At 49.4% G+C, this 26297-nt stretch overlaps 2 protein-coding genes across 3 annotated transcripts in view; one reads left to right on the top strand and one right to left on the bottom strand.

Moving 5' to 3' along the window:
• ARSK (arylsulfatase family member K) overlaps positions 1 to 3666 on the bottom strand; it is a 225423-nt gene extending 221757 nt beyond the window's left edge. For both annotated transcript variants that reach the window (XM_069751943.1, XM_069751952.1), the window contains exon 1: positions 3410 to 3666. In XM_069751943.1, the coding sequence (XP_069608044.1) occupies positions 3410 to 3553 (144 nt within the window). In that variant the 5' untranslated portion in view covers positions 3554 to 3666. The remainder of the gene's footprint in view (positions 1 to 3409) is intronic.
• Positions 3667 to 13229: 9563 nt separating this feature from the next.
• Positions 13230 to 26297, top strand: part of SKIC3 (SKI3 subunit of superkiller complex) — a 237132-nt gene continuing 224064 nt past the window's right edge. Inside the window, exon 1 of the mRNA XM_069751930.1 lies at positions 13230 to 13284. The gene's annotated coding sequence lies outside the window, so the exon portion shown is untranslated. The remainder of the gene's footprint in view (positions 13285 to 26297) is intronic.

Raw genomic sequence — 26297 nt, 5'->3', positions numbered from 1 at the left:
CGACAAGATAGAATAGATGGATTATATACAGGAAATACAAATAGAATAGGTAGATATACAGATGTCTATGGCAAATACAATTAGTACAGTGTGTGTGCAGCTTGCTGTACATGTATTTAATTAATAAAAGATAATTTTTCTGAAGAAATGGAGTAATTTTCGCAACCAGCAGAGGGAAAGCCGACGGCTGGGGGGCGATGTTTATAGCCTGGGAAGAGGCTATTATTATCAGCTCACAACTGTATACTTAGCTTTTACTGGCTATTAAAAGGGGGGACCACCCCAAAAAATGACATAGGGTCCCCCTATAATTAGTAACCAGCAAAGGTTATACAGACAGCTGCGGGCTGATATTAATCAGCCTAGGAATAGGCCATGGATACTGGCACCCTCCAGGCTAGAAACACCAGCTTTCAGCTGCCTGAGAAAAGGCGCATCGCTAAGATGTGCCAATTCTGGCACTCTTCCCACTTGCCCTGTAGCGATGGCAAGTGGGGTGATAGTCGGGGGGTTGATGTCACCTTTGTATTGTCAGGTGACATCAAGCCCTGAGGTTAGGAATGGAGATTAAGAAGCCTTTTACTATCCCCATAGTCACATTGCATGAACACATACAACCAGAAAAAAGTCCTTTAATTGAAAGAATGTCACAGATTCCTTTAATAAATCTTAATTAAACCATACTTACAACCTCGCCCATTCCACCGACACCCTTGTCATCTGCAAAAGAGTTAACAATAAAAAAACAACAATATTTCTCACCTTTCCACCGAGATGCTGCTAATCCATTTGTCCTAGAACAGGTCTAGCTCTGCTACATCTAGATAGCAGGCTGCATGGTTGCATGATGCAACCATACAGCTTGCCATCCAGCAGAGACACTGAGCATCGTCAGCGTGAGCGCGGTGGGGAATTTTCGTAAAATTGAACAGCAGTCACATGCACCCCTAGGCTTGCATTGGCGAGTCTCAGTGACAATCACAGCATGCTGCGATTTTACACGCATACCGAATACGGCTGAGAAAATAAACGTAGATGTGAGCTGCCCCATAGATCAACACTGGGCTGAGTGCTATACAATGTTTTCTCACATAGCACTCAGCCATATTCTATGGTAGTGGGGCCTAAGGGTATGTTCCTACGGTCAGTAAACACTGCGGGTTGGACGCTGGGTACCTCTGTCTGTCCAGACCGCAGCATGTCAATTTATCTTGTGGAGACGCGAGTCTCTGCAAGATACCGTATATACTCGAGTATAAGCCGAGATTTTCAGCCCAAATTTTTGAAAGTGCCCCTCTCGGCTTATACTCGAGTCACGGTAGCGGTGGGGTCGGCGGGTGAGGGCGCTGAGCTATACTTACCAAGTCCCAGCGATCCTGAAGCTCCCCCTGCCGTCCCACGGTGTTCTGTGCTGCAGCTTCTTCCCCTCTTCAGCGGTCACATGGCACCGCTCATTACAGAAATGAATAGGCGGCTCCACCTCCCATAGGGGTGTAGCCGCCTATTCATTTCTCTAATCAGCGGTGCCGGTGACCGCTGACAGGAAGAGGCTGCAGCACAGAAGACGGGGAGGAAGGCGGGGAGCGCCAGGATCGCTAGGACTAGGTAAGTATGGCATATTTACCTGTCCACGTTCCAGCCGCCGGGCGTCGCTCCATCTTCCCGGCGCCTCCATCTTCCCGGCGTCTGCGCTCTGACTGTTCAGGCAGAGGGCGCGATGACGCATATAGTGTGCGCGGCGTCCTCTGCCTGATCAGTCAGAGCAGAGTCGCCGGGAAGATGGAGGCGCCGGGACCGGACGCTGGGAGCTGCAATCAAGAGAGGTGAGTATGTGTTTTTTTTTTTTTTTTTTTATTGCAGCAGCACAGATTTATGTGGAGCATCTATGGCGCAGTATGAACGGTGCAGAGCACTATATGGGGCATCTGTGCAGCATCTATGGGGCAATATGAACGGTGCAGAGCACTGTATGGGGCATCTGTGCAGCATCTATGGGGCAATATGAACGGTGCAGAGCACTGTATGGGGCATCTGTGCAGCATCTATGGGGCAATATGAACGGTGCAGAGCACTGTATGGGGCATCTGTGCAGCATCTATGGGGCAATTTGAACGGTGCAGAGCACTGTATGGGGCATCTGTGCAGCATCTATGGGGCAATATGAACGGTGCAGAGCACTGTATGGGGCACAGATATTGGGCAAAAATGAACGGTGCAGAGCATATATGGGGCACAGATATGGGGCAATATGAACGGTGCAGAGCACTATATGGCACAGCTATGGGGAAATAATGATCTATTTTTATTTTTGAAATTCACCGGTAGCTGCTGCATTTTCCACCCTAGGCTTATACTCGAGTCAATAAGTTTTCCCAGTTTTTTGTGGCAAAATTAGGGGGGTCGGCTTATACTCGGGTCGGCTTATACTCGAGTATATACGGTAAATCTCACCCATACAATGTACTGAACGCGGTGATTCCACATGATTCAGTGAACACATGCGGAATCACCTGCGTTCAAAAGCCGGTAGCGCTTTGGACACAGCGGACATGTGCTGCGTCCAAAGCGCTGCCAATCACTGACCGTGTGCACTCGGCCTAAATGTCTATATTTCTGCATGTAGCACTCATACTCCATCTTGTATCCATCTTGTGATTTCCATAATGCCATGACTTTTCCTTCTTACTGCTGCAATTTTAATTTTGAGGTGGGTATGTAATTAGGTAATTTCCCAACTAGAATTTGTTAAAGGGATGTTTTTGGACTAACTTATTGACACCTGGCACCCCCAGGGATCAGCTGTTATCTGTGCTGACGGCTGACAGATGTACACAGCATATGGAGCGGAGCACATTGTTTAGCAGCCGCTCCTGAGTACTGCAGATCAGCCTCTATTTGATTGCATAGGAGATAACGTGCAGCACCCAGGAGCAATAGGAAAGCTCGATTGACTGAAATATAATGAGGCCCATCAGGTTACTTTCATAGTGTTCATCATTTTGCTGTAAAAAAAATCTTTGATATTTTTCTAGTTTTTTTATGGCATCTGCTATGGATCCTCTAATCCAGATGTGAACCTATCATTATACTGCTCGTTTTTGCACATATGCTTCTAGTTTTTTTGTTTTTTTTTAAACTGTTTCAAAGACTGCGTTTTCCATCTAGACCAGGCTTAAAGTTTCACCACTTTATATAACTTTGAAATCAACCTGAAAAGTTCTTCAGACGTTTACACTACAAGTTGCATAATTTAGTTCACTATTTTGTTGGGAACAAGATGTATCATGTAGGAGCAGAAAATGAACAGTGAGGCATTTCTTCTTGACAAGTGGCAATACATCACAGCTAAAAGAGTCACCAGATTAGAAGAAAGAAGTATGTGAATATTAACTCCATAACAGGTACTTACAAAGGCGTCACTCATCACCACGACCGCATTGTATCTGACGCTGCTGTCACGGATTGGAGGTATCGGATTCACATCAACAGCTGGCAGGAAAAACAGAAAGGAAAGGAATTCTGTACATTTCCAAAACGGAGAAGACATGTCCATTTACAAATACTGTCCAGTAGAGAGAAGTAATGGCTCCTCTGGAAGTCGAAGAGGAGAACAGTTCTAGAGTTTGTTTTTGCTTCAACACATACGTAACTAGAAGGGAAGTGTTTTAAAAGTTCCCACTTCCTGCCATGTGAGCTGCAGTCAGACCTCTCACCCGTCTTCTTACAATTCTATCAAGGTTATTGCCAACTGTTCTTGCGCTAGCTTTAATTTTCACTGGGGAAATGCTGACGGACATATCGCTGCATCTAAAAGACACATAGAAATCACACCCAAATAACCCACAATAGTGTAGTGTGCATGCCAGCTGGCGCTCTATAACATGTAACCCCAATGTGGTGAGTCAGCAGCGATTTTCAATGGGTTTTTTTTATGTTTTCCTTTCTATATGAGCTTCAGCATTTGCAATTAGTTTAGACGCGGTATGTGCTGCATAGACATAACCATTCTTCAGCAACCCTGAATACATGTTTATGAAATACAATTATAAAAGTTATTAATGGCAAAGGATATTAGTAGAATATGTATATTAGGGCAGGGCAGCTTTAGTGGTATATTTATGCCACTAACGTGACATTTTTGGCAAAGCAGCGGATGTGTGTAGCAGGCAAAAGGCCATTTCTATACCTTTTTTGCTATGTTCACACTGGTTGTTTTTGCTGCGTTTTTTACTCTAATTTTCAGGTGCTTTTTACAGTACCAGCAAAGCCTATGAGATTTCAGAAATCTCATACACACACATTGGCTTTTGGCCATCATTATTTTTTTGGCCATCATTATTTTGTGCTTTGCATGTTTTTTTGGACATAGAGCATGTCACTTTTTTCAGCATTTTTTCAGCAGTTTTTAGTGTTTTTCACTTATTGACTTGAATGGGTGGTGTTAGGGCGGGCGGAATGCACCAATTATAAGGATTGTATAAGGTGTGTTCGCAGCCCGGGGTCCACAGTGCAGAGATGGAACCTGCTGCTGAGTAATGATGGACTATATGGCGGTATAATGTGGATACACACAAGGGTTAGCTTCACCCGGTATGAAGGAAGCGAAAACTGTTGCACCACAGGGCCGCGGTACTGCACAAAGAGCGCAAGCGAAGTCACAGAACTCTGTCCCAAGACTCAAAGAAAGAGTTCCTCTAGACCTCTTGCGCTCGACACCGCTACTGGGGTGTCAGAGATTAATAGAACTAATAATTTACTGCACAAGAGTGCGTGCAGTGCCGCTCTGGCGGACACCACTAACCACCCAGACTTGGGCCAGGAACGCGCTCTATTAGCGCACGGTGCCGCACTGGCGGTCATTGCAATCAGATGCTGTATTGTGTGCTAGCTGTGCAGGATAGCACTGTCAGGCGCTAGGTAGCTTCCACCATTCGCAAACAGTCAACAGCACTAGGGATGGGAATGATTCGGAGCTTTCATCCATTGACTGGCATACATCCACACACAACACACGTTAAAAAGTTTATTTTAGCGCATGGCCATGCAAACCTTTAACAGCGGAAGCTCTCTGGGACCTTCCTAGTGGTCCAATAGGAGATGCTACTGGACCTGGGCATGTGACCCTCGACCTCCAATGAGAGGTCGTCCCTTGGGCATGCTCAGAAGAAGGAAAGCAGGACTTAGTCCCAGGGACGCCTGCTCGCCGCTGATCAGTACTGGTTACAATGGCTGAGCCTGGAAGGACAGCAGTAACCAACCGCACAGTATCAGCTTGAGCCAGACGCTGGGACCGACGTCTCTGTTGAGCAGGCTCCACTGTGGCTGGAGGAGAATGGGAGACTCCAGCGGAGATGGTTCGAGATTCCCCCTGTGCAGCGGCGGGAACTCGACATCTAACATTACCCCCCTCATTGGGCATCGCTACGCTCGAAGGCAGCAATGAGCTGCGGAGCCCGAATGTGCTCAACAGGCTCCCAGGACCTGTCCTCTGGGCCATGACCCTTCCAATCCACCAAATAGAATTTTTTGCCACGTACCACCTTACACCCCATGATCGTGTTCACCTCGTAATCGTCCGTGGACGAGCCCGATGTCCCGGCAGATGACTCGGAAAACTGGGTCATGTGGACAGGCTTTAAGAGGGACACATGAAAGGTGTCGGTGATGCTAGGCGTGGAGGAAGGACCAGACGGTAGACCACAGGATTAACCTGTTCCAGGACCTTGAAGGGGCTTAGGTAGTGAGGTGCAAACTTAGTGGACTCAACTCGCAGCCTGATGTTAGGGGCAGAGAGCCACACTAAATGCCCAGGAGCAAAGGTCGGAGCGGGGTGCCGATGTGCATTGGTGGAGACCCTCATTCTCTCCTTGGAGGTCCAGACCGCATCCTGTGTGCGGTCCCAAATGTCACGTACCTCCACAGCCCAGTCTGCCACCCTGGAGTTGGCGGAAGACACGGCATGGGTACAGAAACCCACGGATGCTGGCCGTAATTAAGGAGGAATGGGGTCTGACCAGTGAAGTCGGCTACGGCGTTGTTCAGCGCAAACTCTGCCCACAGTAGCAAGGATACCCAGTCATCCTGCCTGGCCGAGACAAAATATCGCAGGTATGTGACCAGAGTCTGGTTGGCCCTCTCTACCAACCCATTCCTCTCAGGATGGCATGCTGAAGAGAGATGCAGCTCGCTGCCGAGAAGACGACAAAGCTTCTCCAGAACCGAGACGCAAACTGGGGACCCCGGTCACTGACAATTTTGTCTGGCATAACATGTAGGCAGAAAACGTGCTTTATAAACAACGCCACCAAGGCCCGTGCAGAAGGAAGCCATGGAAGAGGCACCAAGTGCACCATTTTGGAAAAATGGTCGGTGACTACCCAAATAATGGTGTAGGTACGGGACTTGGGTAAGCCCACCACAAAGTCCATCCCGACCGTTTCCCAGGGCCTGTCCACCACCGGCAGGGGATAAAGTAGCCCAGCAGGCCGTTGTTGGGGAGACTTATTCTTGGCGCAGGAGACACACACCCGAATATAGTCTCTGACATCATGGGCCATATGCGGCCACCAGTATGTCCTCGCCAGAAGCTCAGATGTCCTCTTGGTCCTAAAATGTCCACCCATCCTGGACGAGTGAGCCCAAGAGAGAACCTCCGATCGCAAATTAGATGGCAATTGGGCACAGACTCTAGCGAAACCGGGGCCACGATCCTCAGGCTCTCCGAAGGGACAATTAGCCGAGGCTCCTCCTCCTGCTCAACTGATGACACTACGGAGCGGGAGAGAGCATCGGCACGGATGTTCTTCTCCCCGGAAAGATAGTGGAGGGTGAAGTGGAAGCGGGAAAAGAACAACAACCATCTAGCCTGGCGAGAGTTTAGCCGCTGGGCAGTCTGTAAATAAACCACATTTTTGTGGTCGGTATACACTTGGAAGGGAAAACGAGCCCCCTCCAGGTGTCTCCACTCTGAGAAGGCCAACTTCATAGCTAGCAACTCCCTGTACCCGATGGAATAATTCCTCTCCGCTGGTATGAAAGTCTTGGAGAAAAAGAAGCAAGGATGCTTCCGACCTTGAGCATCCTTTTGAAAGAGGACTGCTCCAGCACCAACGGATGAGGCATCCACCTCCATAATAAGTGTTTTATCTACATCGGGGCGATGTAAGATTGGAGCGTTAGCAAAATGAGACTTAATAGAGAGGAAAGCCTTGGAGACCTCTTCGACCACAATTTGGGATTTGCTCCCTTTTTGGTGAGGCCTACCAAGGGAGCTACCAAAGTTCAGAAGTGGGGAATGAACTGGCGATAATAGTTAATGAACCCCATAAAGCGCTGCACCGCCTTGAGAGAATGGGGTTCCTGCCAGTCCATCACAGCCTGTAGCTTGGCAGGATCCATAGCCAATCTCTGGGTGGAGATGATATAGCCAAGGAAAGGCAAGGACTCCTGCTCAAACACACACTTCTCCAACTTGGCATAGAGGGAGTTTGCCCGTAGGAGTTCGAAGACTTTGCAAACATCTCTCCGGTGGGAATCTAAATCTGGAGAGTAGATGAGAATATCATCCAGATAGACTACAACCGGGGTGGTGAGCATATCCCGGGGAGGCTTTGCACCAGGCAAGAGGTAAATAGGACAGTCATAGGGGTGGTGGGGCGGAAGGGTCTCTGCAGCCCTCTTGGTGAACACGTCCGCATGGGGCCAATAGCGCTTGGGGAGAGAGGAAAGATCTGCGGGTACTTCAGTAGTAGCAACCTGAACGCACTCCCTCAGACATCTACCCTCACAAGATTCACTCCATCCCAGAATTCTCCCTGAGGACCACTCAATATGAAGAGTGGTAGCGTAGCCATGGTATCCCTAACAGGACCTCATCAATTTCCTCGGGAATGACTGGCAGGGAGATAATCTCCTGATGGGATGGATATCTGGATAAGGTAAATGGGATGGTCTGGTGTGTTATCTGTGAGGGCAGTGTCGACCCATTTACCACTCGTACGATCACAGGTTTGGCGAGCATCACCAGGGGTATTGCGTGCCATTGGGTGAAAGCAGATGACATAAAATAGCCCTCCGCTCCAGAATCCACGCAAAGCTCTACTGTAAAAGTGGATGGGCCTATGGTAATTGCCCCATTGAAGGACAGTTTGCAGGAAAACGTCGCTGTGTCTAGTGTACCTCATCATACAACCACTAGACGCTGACATTTTCCCGACCGCTGGGAACATCTGGAGTCAAGATGTCCTGACTGCCGGCAGACATGACAGACCTTGTGCGCATGAGCGGTCCGGAAATTAGATCCCGCTCGTGACACCTCCATGGCCTCATGTGGCTCGGACGCTTGGACCAGAAATTCCAGAGGTTTGGAGAAGATGGGAGCCAGCCAAAACCTCTGCCTACACTGGGCTCACTCCAACCTTTGCTAATTAAAACGGAGGTCTACAGGTCCTTCTCAAAAAATTAGCATATAGTGTTAAATTTCATTATTTACCATAAGGTAATGATTACAATTAAACTTTCATATATTATAGATTCATTATCCACCAACTGAAATTTGTCAGGTCTTTTATTGTTTTAATACTGATGATTTTGGCATACAACTCCTGATAACCCAAAAAACCTGTCTCAATAAATTAGCATATCAACAAAAGGTTCTCTAAACGACCTATTACCCTAATCTTCTGAATCAACTAATTAACTCTAAACACATGCAAAAGATACCTGAGGCTTTTATAAACTCCCTGCCTGGTTCATTACTCAAAACCCCCATCATGGGTAAGACTAGCGACCTGACAGATGTCAAGAAGGCCATCCTCAAGCAAGAGGGTAAGACCCAGAAAGAAATTTCTCAACAAATAGGCTGTTCCCAGAGTGCTGTATCAAGGCACCTCAATGGTAAGTCTGTTGGAAGGAAACAATGTGGCATAAAACGCTGTACAACGAGAAATGGAGACCGGACCCTGAAGAAGATTGTGGAGAAGGACCGATTCCAGACCTTGGGGAACCTGAGGAAGCAGTGGACTGAGTCTGGTGTGGAAACATCCAGAGCCACCGTGCACAGGCGTGTGCAGGAAATGGGCTACAGGTGCCGCATTCCCCAGGTAAAGCCACTTTTGAACCATAAACAGCGGCAGAGGCGCCTGACCTGGGCTACAGAGAAGCAGCACTGGACTGTTGCTAAGTGGTCCCAAGTACTTTTTTCTGATGAAAGCAAATTTTGCATGTCATTCGGAAATCAAGGTGCCAGAGTCTGGAGGAAGACTGGGGAGAAGGAAATGCCAAAATGCCTGAAGTCCAGTGTCAAGTACCCACAGTCAGTGATGGTGTGGGGTGCCATGTCAGCTGCTGGTGTTGGTCCACTGTTTCATCAAGGGCAGGGTCAATGCAGCTAGCTATCAGGAGATTTTGGAGCACTTCATGCTTCCATCGGCTGAAATGCTTTATGGAGATGAAGATTTCATTTTTCAGCACGACCTGGCACCTGCTCACAGTGCCAAAACCACTGGTAAATGGTTTACTGACCATGGTATTACTGTGCTCAATTGGCCTGCCAACTCTCCTGACCTGAACCCCATAGAGAATCTGTGGGATATTGTGAAGAGAAAGTTGAGAGACGCAAGACCCAACACTCTGGATGAGCTTAAGGCCGCTATTGAAGCATGCTGGGCCTCCATAACATCTCAGCAGTGTCACAGGCTGATTGCCTCCATGCCACGCCGCATTGAAGCAGTCATTTCTGCCAAAGGATTCCCGACCAAGTATTGAGTGCATAACTGAACATTATTATTTGATGGTTTTTTTGTTTGTTATTAAAAAACACTTTTATTTGATTGGATGGGTGAAATATGCTAATTTATTGAGACAGGTTTTTTGGGTTATCAGGAGTTGTATGCCAAAATCATCAGTATTAAAACAATAAAAGACCTGACAAATTTCAGTTGGTGGATAATGAATCTATAATATATGAAAGTTTAATTGTAATCATTACATTATGGTAAATAATGAAATTTAACACTATATGCTAATTTTTTGAGAAGGACCTGTATGTTAGTTAATACAGCTATTAGCTCCTCCAGTGTGGCGGGAATCTTCCCAGTGGCCAAAGCGTCCTTCACATGATTAGCCAGCCCCCTCCAAAATACAGGGATGAGGGCTTTAAGTGGATGGAAAGATGGCTGCCCAAGGATGAGCCCTGTGTCAGTGCCAGCAGTTGGAGCGCTGTATCATGGGTGACTTGAGGTCCCAAAAAGACCTGTTTCAGAGTGCTCAGGAACCGCGGAGCATTCTGCACCACACGATCGTCATGCTCCAATGCCCTGCTCGACGAGAGAGAAATAATGAATCCCACTTTAGCCCGCTCTGAGGGGAAGCATGCAGCCAGGAGCTCAAGGTGTATCGCACACTGGTTCACGAATCCCCTGCATGACTTGCTATCGCCAGAGTACTTATCTTGGAGTGGGAGGCGGGATAAAGTCGGAACAGGGGTGGCAGTGGACAAACTAGCTGCAGCCAAGATAGCAGCCTGAACAGCTACTGCGGTAACATCCACAGCCGAGGTTGTACACTCGAGAGCCACCATCCTGCCATCCAGCTGCTGGATATACAGTATATATATATATATATATATATATGTATATATATATATATATCCTACTATATAATTGTCTAAGGGTCACTTCCGTCTGTCTGTCTCGGATATTCATTGGTCACGGCTTCTGTCTGTCATGGAATTCAAGTCGCTGATTGGTCGTGGCAAAATGCCCACGACCAATCAGTGACGGCCACAGTCCGGCGGCAATATGGCCGCTCTTTCCTCCCCGCAGTCAGTTCCCGCTCCATACTCCCCTCCAGTCATCCCTCACACAGGGTTAATGCCAGCATTACCGGAGTGCGTTACACAGCTATTAACCCTGTGTGACCAAGTTTTTAATGTTACAAATAATAATAATAATAAAAAAAAAACCACGTTATTCTCACCCTCCGACGTCGCGTCCTGTCCTTCGGGAGGTTCCGGTGCTAACGATGCTATGGGAGAAGGACCTGCCATGACATCACGGTCATGTAACCGCGACGTCATCACAGGTCCTGCGCGAGAAGGACCTTCCATGACGTCACGGTCATGTGACCGCGACGTCATCACAAGGCCTGCGCGAGAAGGACCTGCCATGACGTCATGGTCATGTGACCGCGACGTCATCACAGGTCCTGCGCTCATAGTCATACCAAACCTGGGACCGGAAGCTGCCGCGTGCACTGTACACAGGAGCCAGGACTAAGGTGAGTATATGTTTATTTTTTATTTTATGTCACTGACCAGTATACTACATTACTGGGCAATATACTACATGGCTGACCAATATACTACGTGGCTGTGCAATATACTACGTTGCTGGGCAATATACTACGTAGCAGGGCAATATACTACGTAGCTGGGCAATATACTGCGTGGACATGCATATTCTAGAATACCCGATGCGTTAGAATCGGGCCACCTAGTGTATATATATATATATATATATATATATATATATATATATATATATAATTTTTTTTTTAATAGGTTACAGTAGAGCCAAGAGTCTGCCTTGTCATGGTGGCGGCTTAAAAAAATATTTTGGCCAGAACTAAAGCTGCTGGCTATGCATGTGATATGGTGTTTCATGTGAACTGTTGATATCTGATTGGTGAGGACGTGGTGTGATTGTTGAGCTTTTCCAAGAGTGGGTGCTGGGACTATGGAAGGTATGAGGGGTGGAGGTGAAGCTGGAGTGGAGCCTGGGCAGAGTCTCAAGGGGGCCCGAAAATTTTACCAGTATGGGGTCCTGAAATTAGCGCCAGAGCCCACACCTTTCCAGGCACACGTCAGCTGATATGTGCTCGCAACAGCCGTGGGTGGAATTCGTAATCCACCCACTGCTGTTAACTAGTTAAATGCGGATGTCAACCTCTGACAGCAGCATTTAACTCGCGCTTCTGGCAAACACGCCAGAAATCCCGACCATCGGTGACCCAGTCACATGATCGCGGATCAACGATGGGTTGACATGACAACAAGAGGTCTCATAGCAAGTGAGCATTTCTGCTACATACAGGCAATCTGTTTATATCCATGTCCTACTACAGCCCGCTCCCTGTCCTGCTACAGCCCGCTCTGTCCTACTACGGCCCGCTCCCTGTCCTACACCCACTCTGTCCTACTACGGCCCGCTCCCTGTCCTACCCCCACCCTGTCCTACTACGGCCCGCTCCCTGTCCTACACCCACTCTGTCCTACTACGGCCCGCTCCCTGTCCTACACCCACTCTGTCCTACTACGGCCCGCTCCCTGTCCTACACCCACTCTGTCCTACTACGGCCCGCTCCCTGTCCTACACCCACCCTGTCCTACTACGGCCCGCTCCCTGTCCTACACCCACTCTGTCCTACTACGGCCCGCTCCCTGTCCTACACCCACTCTGTCCTACTACGGCCCGCTCCCTGTCCTACACCCACCCTGTCCTACTACGGCCCGCTCCCTGTCCTACACCCACCCTGTCTTACACCCATGTCCTACTATGGCCCGCACCCTGTCCTACACCCACCCTGTCCTACTATGGCCCGCTCCCTGTCCTACACGCATGTCCTACTATGGCCCGCTCCCTGTCCTACACCCATGTCCTACTATGGCCCGCACCCTGTCCTACACCCACCCTGTCCTACTACGGCCCGCTCCCTGTCCTACACCCATGTCCTACTATGGCCCGCACCCTGTCCTACACCCACCCTGTCCTACTACGGCCCGCTCCCTGTCCTACACCCACCCTGTCCTACTACGGCCCGCTCCCTGTCCTACACCCACCCTGTCCTACTACGGCCCGCTCCCTGTCCTACACCCACTCTGTCCTACTACGGCCCGCTCCCTGTCCTACTACGGCCCGCTCCCTGTCCTACTACGGCCCGCACCCTGTCCTACTACGGCCCGCACCCTGTCCCAAACGCTCCCTGTACTACAACCCCCTTCCTGTCCTGTAGCCCGCTCTCTGTCCTATAGCCCGCTCTGTGTCCTGTGCCACCTCATGTTGCACAAGCCACATCATACACAGAACCCCAATCCCTGCAATAGTTTCCTCCTCCCATGTACGTGTTTGATCACATGATAACAGTTTCCAAAGGTCCTCCAGCCGTGTAGTCGCCATGTGTCTCTTCCGGTGAATGTGATTGGTCACAGTGTCTTACGTCATCACAGGTCCTTTATCCACCCTGGATGTGACACACGGCAGCGGGGCAGCCTGTGCTGTGACTGCGGTACGTACCTGACGGTGTAGTGTCTGCAGTGAGTACGAGCTGAGCGCGACCTGTGGTGAAATGTGTCACCTCCGCTGGCAGGAATAGCTGGTGGCCGGCGGTGCGGCGACCGGTTCTCTGCTGAGAGCCTTCTGTCAGCTCTCCATAGAAATGTATTTCCATATAAACTCCGCCCACAATATTGGCCATAGACACTGTAGTAACAGCCAAAGCCCCACATATGTGTCCCAACCACAGTATCTCCAAATACCAGTATCAGCCAGGGAGCACCCCCATACCCAGTGCTAGCCCAGAGTACCCCCATATACCAGTGTCAGCCAGAGAGCACCCCCATATACAGTGCTAGCCCAGACTACCCCCATATACCAGTGTCAGCCAGAGAGCACCCCCATACACAGTGCTAGCCCAGAGTACCCCATATACCAGTGTCAGCCAGAGAGCACACCCATACCCAGTGCTAGCCCAGACTACCCCCATATACCAGTGTCAGCCAGAGAGCACACCCATACACAGTGCTAGCCCAGAGTACCCCATATACCAGTGTCAGCCAGAGAGCACCCCCATACCCAGTGCTAGCCCAGAGTACCCCATATACCAGTGTCAGCCAGAGAGCACACCCATACACAGTGCTAGCCCAGAGTACCCCATATACCAGTGTCAGCCAGAGAGCACCCCCATATACAGTGCTAGCCCAGAGTACCCCATATACCAGTGTCAGCCAGAGAGCACCCCCATATACAGTGCTAGCCCAGAGTACCCCATATACCAGTGTCAGCCAGAGAGCACACCCATATACAGTGCTAACCCAGAGTACCCCATATACCAGTGTCAGCCAGAGAGCACACCCATACACAGTGCTAGCCCAGAGTACCCCATATACCAGTGTCAGCCAGAGAGCACCCCCATACCCAGTGCTAACCCAGAGTACCCCATATACCAGTGTCAGCCAGAGAGCACACCCATATACAGTGCTAGCCCAGAGTACCCCATATACCAGTGTCAGCCAGAGAGCACACCCATATACAGTGCTAGCCCAGAGTACCCCCATATACCAGTGTCAGCCAGAGAGCACCCCCATACCCAGTGCTAACCCAGAGTACCCCATATACCAGTGTCAGCCAGAGAGCACACCCATATACAGTGCTAGCCCAGAGTACCCCATATACCAGTGTCAGCCAGAGAGCACACCCATATACAGTGCTAGCCCAGAGTACCCCATATACCAGTGTCAGCCAGAGAGCACACCCATATACAGTGCTAGCCCAGAGTACCCCCATATACCAGTGTCAGCCAGAGAGCACCCCCATACCCAGTGCTAACCCAGAGTACCCCATATACCAGTGTCAGCCAGAGAGCACACCCATACACAGTGCTAGCCCAGAGTACCCCATATACCAGTGTCAGCCAGAGAGCACCCCCATATACAGTGCTAGCCCAGAGTACCCCATATACCAGTGTCAGCCAGAGAGCACACCCATATACAGTGCTAACCCAGAGTACCCCATATACCAGTGTCAGCCAGAGAGCACCCCCATATACAGTGCTAGCCCAGAGTACCCCATATACCAGTGTCAGCCAGAGAGCACCCCCATATACAGTGCTAGCCCAGAGTACCCCATATACCAGTGTCAGCCAGAGAGCACACCCATATACAGTGCTAACCCAGAGTACCCCATATACCAGTGTCAGCCAGAGAGCACACCCATACACAGTGCTAGCCCAGAGTACCCCATATACCAGTGTCAGCCAGAGAGCACCCCCATACCCAGTGCTAACCCAGAGTACCCCATATACCAGTGTCAGCCAGAGAGCACACCCATATACAGTGCTAGCCCAGAGTACCCCATATACCAGTGTCAGCCAGAGAGCACACCCATATACAGTGCTAGCCCAGAGTACCCCCATATACCAGTGTCAGCCAGAGAGCACCCCCATACCCAGTGCTAACCCAGAGTACCCCATATACCAGTGTCAGCCAGAGAGCACACCCATATACAGTGCTAGCCCAGAGTACCCCATATACCAGTGTCAGCCAGAGAGCACACCCATATACAGTGCTAGCCCAGAGTACCCCATATACCAGTGTCAGCCAGAGAGCACCCCCATATACAGTGCTAGCCCAGAGTACCCCATATACCAGTGTCAGCCAGAGAGCACCCCCATACCCAGTGCTAGCCCAGAGTACCCCATATACCAGTGTCAGCCAGAGAGCACACCCATACACAGTGCTAGCCCAGAGTACCCCATATACCAGTGTCAGCCAGAGAGCACCCCCATATACAGTGCTAGCCCAGAGTACCCCATATACCAGTGTCAGCCAGAGAGCACACCCATATACAGTGCTAACCCAGAGTACCCCATATACCAGTGTCAGCCAGAGAGCACCCCCATATACAGTGCTAGCCCAGAGTACCCCATATACCAGTGTCAGCCAGAGAGCACCCCCATATACAGTGCTAGCCCAGAGTACCCCATATACCAGTGTCAGCCAGAGAGCACACCCATATACAGTGCTAACCCAGAGTACCCCATATACCAGTGTCAGCCAGAGAGCACACCCATACACAGTGCTAGCCCAGAGTACCCCATATACCAGTGTCAGCCAGAGAGCACCCCCATACCCAGTGCTAACCCAGAGTACCCCATATACCAGTGTCAGCCAGAGAGCACACCCATATACAGTGCTAGCCCAGAGTACCCCATATACCAGTGTCAGCCAGAGAGCACACCCATATACAGTGCTAGCCCAGAGTACCCCCATATACCAGTGTCAGCCAGAGAGCACCCCCATACCCAGTGCTAACCCAGAGTACCCCATATACCAGTGTCAGCCAGAGAGCACACCCATATACAGTGCTAGCCCAGAGTACCCCATATACCAGTGTCAGCCAGAGAGCACACCCATATACAGTGCTAGCCCAGAGTACCCCCATATACCAGTGTCAGCCAGAGAGCACCCCCATATACAGTGCTAACCCAGAGTACCCCATATACCAGTGTCAGCCAGAGAGCACACCCATACACAGTGCTAGCCCAGAGTACCCCCATATACCAGTGTCAGCCAGAGAGCACACCCATATACAGTGCTAGCCCAGAGTACCCCATATACCAGTGTCAGCCAGAGAGCACACCCATATACAGTGCTAACCCAGAGTACCCCATATACCAGTGTCAGCCAGAGAGCACCCCCATATACAGTGCTAGCCCAGAGTACCCCCATATACCAGTGTCAGCCAGAGAGCACCCCCATATACAGTGCTAGCCCAGAGTACCCCGTATACCAGTGTCAGCCAGAGAGCACCCCCATATACAGTGCTAGCCCAGAGTACCCCATATACCAGTGTCAGCCAGAGAGCACACCCATATACAGTGCTAACCCAGAGTACCCCATATACCAGTGTCAGCCAGAGAGCACACCCATACACAGTGCTAGCCCAGAGTACCCCCATATACCAGTGTCAGCCAGAGAGCACACCCATATACAGTGCTAGCCCAGACTACCCCCATATACTAGTGTCAGCCAGAGAGCACCCCCATACACAGTGCTAGCCCAGACTACCCCCATATACTAGTGTCAGCCAGAGAGCACCCCCATACACAGTGCTAGCCAAGAGTACCCCCATATACCAGTGTCAGCCAGAGAGCACACCCATACACAGTGCTAACCCAGAGTACCCCATATACCAGTGTCAGCCAGAGAGCACACCCATATACAGTGCTAACCCAGAGTACCCCATATACCAGTGTCAGCCAGAGAGCACACCCATACACAGTGCTAGCCCAGAGTACCCCCATATACCAGTGTCAGCCAGAGAGCACACCCATATACAGTGCTAGCCCAGACTACCCCCATATACTAGTGTCAGCCAGAGAGCACCCCCATACACAGTGCTAGCCCAGACTACCCCCATATACTAGTGTCAGCCAGAGAGCACACCCATACACAGTGCTAACCCAACTACCCCCATATACCAGTGTCAGCCAGAGAGCACACCCATACACAGTGCTAACCCAGACTACCCCCATATACCAGTGTCAGCCAGAGAGCACCCCCATACACAGTGCTAGCCCAACTACCCCCATATACCAGTGTCAGCCAGAGAGAACACCCATACACAGTGCTAACCCAGAGTACCCCCATATACCAGTGTCAGCCAGAGAGCACACCCATACACAGTGCTAGCCCAACTACCCCCATATACCAGTGTCAGCCAGAGAGCACACCCATACACAGTGCTAACCCAGAGTACCCCATATACCAGTGTCAGCCAGAGAGCACACCCATACACAGTGCTAACCCAACTACCCCCATATACCAGTGTCAGCCAGAGAGCACACCCATACACAGTGCTAACCCAGAGTACCCCCATATACCAGTGTCAGCCAGAGAGCACACCCATACACAGTGCTAACCCAGAGTACCCCCATATACCAGTGTCAGCCAGAGAGCACCCCCATACACAGTGCTAGCCCAACTACCCCCATATACCAGTGTCAGCCAGAGAGAACACCCATACACAGTGCTAACCCAGAGTACCCCTATATACCAGTGTCAGCCAGAGAGCACACACATACACAGTGCTAGCCCAACTACCCCCATATACCAGTGTCAGCCAGAGAGAACACCCATACACAGTGCTAGCCCAGACTACCCCAAATACCAGTGTCAGCCAGAGAGCACACCCATACCCAGTGCTAGCCCAGACTACCCCCATGTACCAGTGTCAGCCAGAGAACACACCCATACACAGTGCTAGCCCAGACTACCCCCATATACCAGTGTCAGCCAGAGAGCACACCCATACACAGTGCTAGCCCAGACTACACCCATATATCAGTGTCAGCCAGAGAGCACACCCATACACAATGCTAGCCCAGACTACCCCCGTATACCAGTGTCAGCCGGAGAGCACACCCATACCCAGTGCTAGCCCAGACTACCCCCATATACCAGGGTTAGCCAGAGAGCACACACATACACAGTGCTAGCCCAGACTACCCCCATATACCAGTGTCAGCCAGAGAGCACAGCCATACAGAGTAGTAGCCCAGATTACCCCCATATACCAGTGTCAGCCAGAGAGCACACACATACACAGTGCTAGCCCAGACTACCCCCATATACCAGTGTCAGCCAGAGAGCACAGCCATACACAGTGCTAGCCCCGAGTACCCCCATATATCAGTGTCAGCCAGAGAGCACACCCATACACAGTGCTAGCCCAGACTACCCACGTATACCAGTGTCAGCCAGAGAGCACAGCCATACACAGTGCTAGTCCAGAGTACCCCCATATACCAGTGTCAGCCAGAGAACACACCCATTTACAGTGCTAGCCCAGACTACCCCCATATACCAGTGTCAGCCAGAGAGCACACCCATACACAGTAGTAGCCCAGACTACCCCCATATACCAGTGTCAGCCAGAGAGCACACCCATACCCAATGCTAGCCCAGACTACCCCATATACCAGTGTCAGCCAGAGAGCACACCCATACACAGTGCTAGCCCAGACTACCTCCATATACCAGTGTCAGCCAGAGAGCACACCCATACACAGTGCCAGCCCAGACTACCCCCATATACTAGTCAGCCAGAGAACACACCCATATACACTGCTAGCCCAGAGTACACCCATATACAGTGCTATCCCAGAGTACCCCAATATATCAGCGTCAGCCAGAGAACACACCCATATACACTGCTAGCCCAGAGCACACCCATATTCAGTGCTAACCCAGAGTACTCCCATATATCAGTGCCAGCCAGAGAACACACCCATGTACAGTGCTAGCCCAGACTACCCCCATATACCAGTGTCAGCCAGAGAGCTCACCCATACACAGTGCTAGCCCAGAGTACCCCCATATACCAGTGTCAGCCAGAGAGCACACCCATACACAGTGCTAGCCCAGAGTACCCCCATATACCAGTGTCAGCCAGAGAGCACACCTGTCACGCCATTAACGGCGATAATGGGGCAGGACGGCGTACTGGGACCCGCACCTGTTTCTGCCACTATAATGGGGCCCTGGCTTTCCCTCATCTCAGGGGTACCTATGATGGTTAGGAGACCTGAGCCACCAGCGTATCCCTGTCTCCTGTGCAGACCCTATCAGTGGCCCCCTCACCCCCCAAGGGAGGTGGACTGCACCAGTATAACAATACAACAAATAACAGGGTATACAGACAAGGTAACTAAAAGTCTCAAACTCACCAAATGCTCACACAACCACAGAGGTAACACAGAGAAGGGAAGAGAAGGAATAAACTAGGAAGGAAAACAGGTTTAACATGCAACCAAAACAGCAGACACCAATCTCTGTAAATAAACCTCCAACACCAATACTACGCTCCTTCAACCTCCAAGCCAGGCAGTAGAACTGGTCACTGACAATAGCTGAAGTCAGGACTGAGTCTATATTGAGGATCAGATTACAAAATCCGCTTCAGCTGAGAGACCCAGCTCTCAGCAATAAGGTTAACTCCTGCACTGCTGGCACAAAGCAGTCAGGTCAGAATACAGGTGAAGAGCTTCTGTTCACTGTGTGTGAACGAGGCCCGGAGCGCTGCGGTTCTCTGGAACCTCTCTGTCGCGGTAGCCCCGTGACAACACCCATACACAGTGCTAGCCCAGACTACCACCATATACCAGTGTCAGCCAGAGAGCACACCCATACCCAGTGCTAGCCCGGAGTTCCCCCATATACCAGTGTTAGCCAGAGAACACACCCATGTACAGTGCTAGCCCAAACTACACCCATGTATCAGTGTCAGCCAGAGAGCACCCCCATACACAGTGCTAGCCCAGACTACCCCCATATACCAGTGTCAGCCAGAGAGCACACCCATACACAGTGCTAGCCCAGAGTACCCCCATATACCAGGGTCAGCCAGAGAGCACACCCATACACAGTGCTAGACAAGAGTACCCCCATATATTCGTGCCAGCCAGAGAACACACCCATATGCACGGCTAGCCACAGAATACCCCCATATATCCGTGTCAGCCAGAGAACACACCCATATACAGTGCTAGCCAAACTACCCTCATGTATTAGTGCCAGTCAGAGAGTACAAGCATATACAGTGCTAGCACAGAGCACCCCCATATGCCAGTGTCAGCCAGAGAGCACACCCTTATACATTGCTAGCACGAGTACCCCGATATGCCACTGTCAACCAGAGAGAACCCCCATATTCACTGCTAGCAGCGAGTACCCCCATATACCAGTGTCAGCCAGAGAGTACACCCATATACAAGTGCTTCTCACAAAATGTAGAATGTCATCAAAAAGTAAATTTATTTCATTTCTTCAATACAAAAAGTGAAACTCATATATTATATAGAGTCATTACAAACAGAGTGATCTATTTCAAGGGTTTATTTCTGTTAATGTTGATGATTATGGCTTACAACCAATGAAAACACAAAAGTCATTATTTCAATAATATAATAATATTTCAATAAATTGGAATTCACAATAAAAAACACCCGCAAAGGCTTCTTAAGCATTTAAAAAGGTCCCTTAGTCTGTTTTAGTAGGCTCCACAATCATGGGGAAGACTGATTTGACAGATATCTAGAAGGCAGCCACAAAATGTTGTTGCTAAAGAAGCTGGCTGTTCACAGAGAATAGTATCCAAGCATATTAATAGGAGGTTGAGTGGAAGGGACAAGTGTGGTAGAATAAGGTGCACAATCAACCAGGATAACAGAAGCCTTGAAAGGATTGTTAAGAAAGGGCCATTCAAAAATTTGGGGGAGGTTCACAAGGAGTGGACAGCTCTGGAGTCATTGCTTCAAGAGCCACCACACCCAGACGCATCTAATTTTGTGACAAGCACCTGTACAGTACTAGCACAGAATAGCGCCATATACCAGTGTCAGCCAGAGAGCACACCCATATACACTGCTAGCACTGAATACCGTCATATACCAGTGTCAGTCAGAGAGCACACCCATATACATTGCTAACACAGAGTACACCCATATACAGTGCTAGCACAGAGTACCGCCATATACCAGTGTCAGTCAGAGAGTACATACATATACAATGCTAGCACAGAGTACTGCCATATACCAGTGTCAGCCAGATAACACACCCATATACAGTGCTAGCCACAGAATACCCCGATATGCCAGTGTCGGCCAGAGAGCACACCCATTTACAGTGCTAGCACAGAGTACCGCCATATGTTAGTGTCCACAAGAGAATACTCCCATATACAGTGTCAGCCAGAGTTATATAGTAATGTCCTCATCCTGATTGCCATCATATAGTAATGTCCTCCATCTTTTATTAATTGAAGTGCAGCAGGGTTGGTGCAGTGCGACATATAGGCAGGGACCACGGGAATGTTCAAAGCAAATGTCTTTAATGTCCAAAAAAACTCGCACAAAGGAATAATGTCCTTCGGATCGCAGCCGGGTTTCCGTAAACACAGTCCAGAACTCAGAACCCGTTGCCGTGGACAATGACCCCACCGTGTCGTTTGGGTGCGTCAGCTCCACACAGACCTGAGTTGTACAGAGCCACGTGCTCTGCAACTTGCAAACTCCAAACTGACACACCCAACCCTTTGCTGTAGGGTTTTTAAATGAAACCTGTGGTCATGGGCCACTTGTAAGACCCAGCTGGAGGGAACGAACTGCACCACTACCATCCTGTAGTTTGGTCCAAAAATAAAAGCCCATACCGAGTTTTCTTAAATCTGCCTTGGGCAAATAGCTTGTCCAAGACTAAACTTACTTTTATTAATATGCTTCTATGCGCATCCTGGGGGACACATAGCGACCCTCGCATATAACACCTGTCACTGCCTCACGTAATGTATAAGATCATTATCACCAATCAACGCTGCGGTTCCCACGCTTTCAGGTGACAGCGTGAGCCCCCACAGTTGTGACCAAAAAGTTTACCTCCGATCACAGTCATCGGCAGTTGGGAAGACTACTCCCATAAGCCAGTGCCTGCTGTCACTAATAACAGTGAGAGCAGGCATCACTGAAGTGTGTGTTCATCAGCCTGTGCTATAAATAACATTTTTTTTTTAAATGTCGTAAGTTCCCCTGTATTTTTGATAACCAGACAGGCAACACTGAAAGCTGCGGGCTGCAACCCTCAGCTGTCAGCTTTAGCAAGGCTGGTTATCAAGAATAGAGGGGTCCACCAGAAGGTCTCTCAAGATATTGTTAGAACTTTGCTTGCTCCGCCCTACCTCATGTAGTTCTTCTCTTAGTTCGATGCACTCTGCGACCAACATCTGGTCAGAATTATGCCCTACTCATTTCCCATTCGTATATCATTATGTATCGCTTCAGGCCCTGGAATGTGCTATTTTTTTAAACGAGTAGTTTTTTTATTGGAATTTTCAAAGCATAACAGAAACAAACAGTTAACAAACAATAACAAAAAAGAAGGGGTCAGATTAGTCATGGGGGATGGGGAGAAGGATGGGGTGAAAGAGGGGGGGGAGTATGCAGCGTTACAACTTATCCAGTGTAATACTCAGAGTGTACAATTAGGACTCCCGGTAAGGAAGCAAGGAGTGCGAAACAAAAAAATTCTCAGAGGGAATCAGGGAAGGACATCCACCGTGTTATAATTAGAGGAGATCCAAGGGTCCCACCAATTCAGGGTCGTAGTTCTCTGTTTCAGATCATGCGCAAGCATAATCTCATATGCACAATGTAGATTCAAACGAGATATTGTCTCAGAAAGAGTAGGGAGGGCCGGAGACCTCCAGTGTGCCGCTATTGTCTGACGCGCCGCTATGAGAGTATTGGTTATGATGGGTCTCAGAGTTAGGGGGAAAGAGTCCAAGTCTAGGCCTAACAAAGCTAGAGGGGGTGCTAAATCCAGGGGCAGAGGGGATTCCACCTCAACCCAAAACCGGTTGACGCCATGGCAGGTCTACCGCATATGTATCTCTGAACCTAGGTCAGAACATCCCTTCCAGAAGAGAGGGGAGGGGGAGGAACCCGGGCCTCCAAATCTAGCAATCCGTGCTGGGGTCAAATACCAGTTGAACATGAGTTTTTTCGATTGCTCCAGATGGTTAATACATCGAGTAAAGTGTGCAGCATGTCCGGATGCTGTTTGCCACTGTTCTAGAGGTGCAAAGAAGGCAAGTCTGGATTCCCATCTGAGCATGTATGGGAGTTTAACAGCGGATCGCAGGGCGAGAAGGGCTTTGTATATGATAGACACCCCGCGACGGGTGTGACCGAATTGGTTAAAAAGAGCTTGTAACGGGAGACTGATCTCTGTGAGATCGCATTCTGGGATAACCACCGTGCGGAGGAAATGTCGGAGACGAAAATAAGAAAACAAAGACGAGGGAGGGAGAGTTTGGCTGCTAGGGTATTATAGGGTAGAAGCTGGTCCTGATCCAAAAGGTCACTGAGTAAGGATGTGGCTCCGTCCCCCCATGCTGCAAGGGAAATCTCCCCCATAAGAGTTTCTACAGCTCGCAGGGAGATCTGCCTGTAAAGGAAAGGGAAATGCGATTTGCTGAGTTTATGCCAGATCGAGAGGAGTCCCTGCATAGTGCGAAGAGTATTGGGCGGGGAGGAGTAGCGAAGGAGATTTATTTCCAAAAGAAGTCTGGTCGCTCCACGGGGAGCATAACAAGACTCGATTTGTAGCCAGAGCGAGGAAGGAGACTCCACCCACCAAATCCTCGCTATGTCTAAGACAATTGATGAGTAATATGCTGCGATGTCAGGCACTCCGAAGCCGCCCTCAGTATATGAGAGGGTCAGTGTGGACATGGCGACGCGATGAGGTTTGTTGCTCCAAATGAATCGACCCAGAACCGATTGGAAAAGGTTTAAGTACTTTTTGGGGAATGGGAGGGGTATGCAGCGGAGAAGGTATAGGATCTTGGGGAGGAGCATCATTTTGACAGTTTGGATCCGGGCGATCCATGATAATTGGTAGGTAGAGTATTCGCACAGATCGAGCGTATAGTTGAGAGCAAGGAGTCACAGTTAGTTCTGAGAATATTTGTAAGAGAGGTAATGTGGATCCCAAGGTAGCGGAAGCAGTCTGAGGACCAAATGAAGGGGAATTGTGTGGAAAGCAAATGTTGAGTGGAGGAGGAGAGGTTGATTGGGAAAATCGAGGATTTGGTGAGGTTGAGCTTATAGAAAGAGACATTAGAAAAGTCAGAGAGTACAGAAACGACAGCTGGAATGGAATGTGCTATTGATGGATTATCTCTGTCTGCCTGGAGGGGGTGCGGGGTGCTCCGGGTGAGTGAGTGACTTATTCAATGCCGATGGCATGATCCCATTCTCAGATCTGGCTGCCCGCTATTCTTTACCTGGCAGATGTTCCTTTCAATATTTTCAACTGCGCAGTCCTTTAAGGCGCAGTGGCTTGTTTGGGGCGCCCGCTTTTCCCTCGGGAGAGGAGACTCCAGCTCAGATTCTTCAGGCCAAATACCCTGATTCCGCATGGTATTTCAATTATTTACAAATCCCTTCTGTCCTATGATATAGCAGATAAACTCCCCTTTATGTCTTCTTGGGAGACTGCTCCCTTTGAAGACTGGTATTTCGCTATATTACACCCATCCAAATTCTCCTCATGTATCGCTCACCCTGAGCAGAGTTAAAAAAAATTCATCTTCAATGGTACTTTACACCTGTCAAATTAGCTAAGTTTCACCTCTCTCCTTCTTCCCGGTGTTTGAAAAATTGCAATCTTAATGGTTCGTTAGCTCATGTCTGGTGGGATTGTCCTTGCATTGCATTGGCGTCAGGTTGAGCTCATCCTAGCAGAGGTTACCCTTCTTCCCTTCCATTTAACCAGTCCTCTTGCAGTACTGGGTATCTCCCTTCTGAATTTCCCTCGGCCCCTTCAGCCCATAATCTCTAACATCCTTGTGGCAGTGTGGCTCTGCATTACAAAATATTGGAAATCCCCTACTGTTCCATCTAGAGCTGAACTAATTGTGAGGGTTAATCTACATTATTGCTACGAATCAATCACAGCTGACTGTCTCCCTACAAAAAAAAAGGTTTTCGCAAGGTGGGACCCTTGGATCTCATCTTCCTTTGTGTCAGTGCCTGACTCACTCCTCCCTCCCCCTGCCAGTTAGGTGCGATGTCTAGTTATGGTATTGCTTTTATTAGGCCGGCGTCACACTACCGTGTTTTACGGACGTAAGAGAGGTGCTGAAAATACGGATTGCATACGGTACAATGCTTCTCTATGCCCCAGCTCCTATCAGCCGTATTTTACTGATCCGTATTATACGGTCTTCTACGGCCGTAGAAAATCGCAGAATGCTGCGTTTGTCACCGTATTGCGCAAATAATACGCCAATAAAAGTCTATGGGGGCGAGAAAAATGCGGATTACACACGGACTGTTGTGAATTCTGTGGCAGAGCTCCCTCCTGTGGTCACGGGTGGTACTTCGGCTGATTCTCTCTGGGAGCTTCCGTTTGTGGAGGAAAGTGGTACTGCGGCTTCTGAGTTTCCTCCCTCAGGTGATCTGGTGAGGTCGTTAGGTGCTTCTCTACTTAACTCCACCTAATGCTTTGATCCATGCTTCCTGTCAATGTTCCAGTGTTGGACTTGTTTTTCCCTGGATCATTCCTGTGGCCTGCTGCTCTGCATAGCTAAGTTCTTCTTTGCTATTTGTTTGCTATTTTTTCTGTCCAGCTTGTCTATTTGTTTTGCTGGAAGCTCTGGGACGCAAAGGGTGTACGTCCGTGCCGTTAGTTCGGTACGGAGGGTCTTTTTGCCCCCTTTGCGTGGTTTTCTTTAGGATTTTGTGTAGACCGCAAAGTTATCTTTCCTATCCTCGCTCTGTTAAGAAAGTCGGGCCTCACTTTGCTGAATCTATTTCATCCCTACGTGTGTCTTTTCATCTTAACTCACAGTCATTATATGTGGGGGCTGCCTTTTCCTTTGGGGTATTTCTCTGAGGCAAGGTAGGCTTATTTTCTATCTTCAGGCTAGTTAGTTTCTCAGGCTGTGCCGAGTTCCATAGGG

Source organism: Ranitomeya imitator, chromosome 1 (genome assembly GCF_032444005.1).
Source record: "Ranitomeya imitator isolate aRanImi1 chromosome 1, aRanImi1.pri, whole genome shotgun sequence".
NCBI classification, from domain to species: Eukaryota; Metazoa; Chordata; class Amphibia; order Anura; family Dendrobatidae; genus Ranitomeya; species Ranitomeya imitator.
This window is presented reverse-complemented; position numbering and strand designations above follow the sequence as displayed.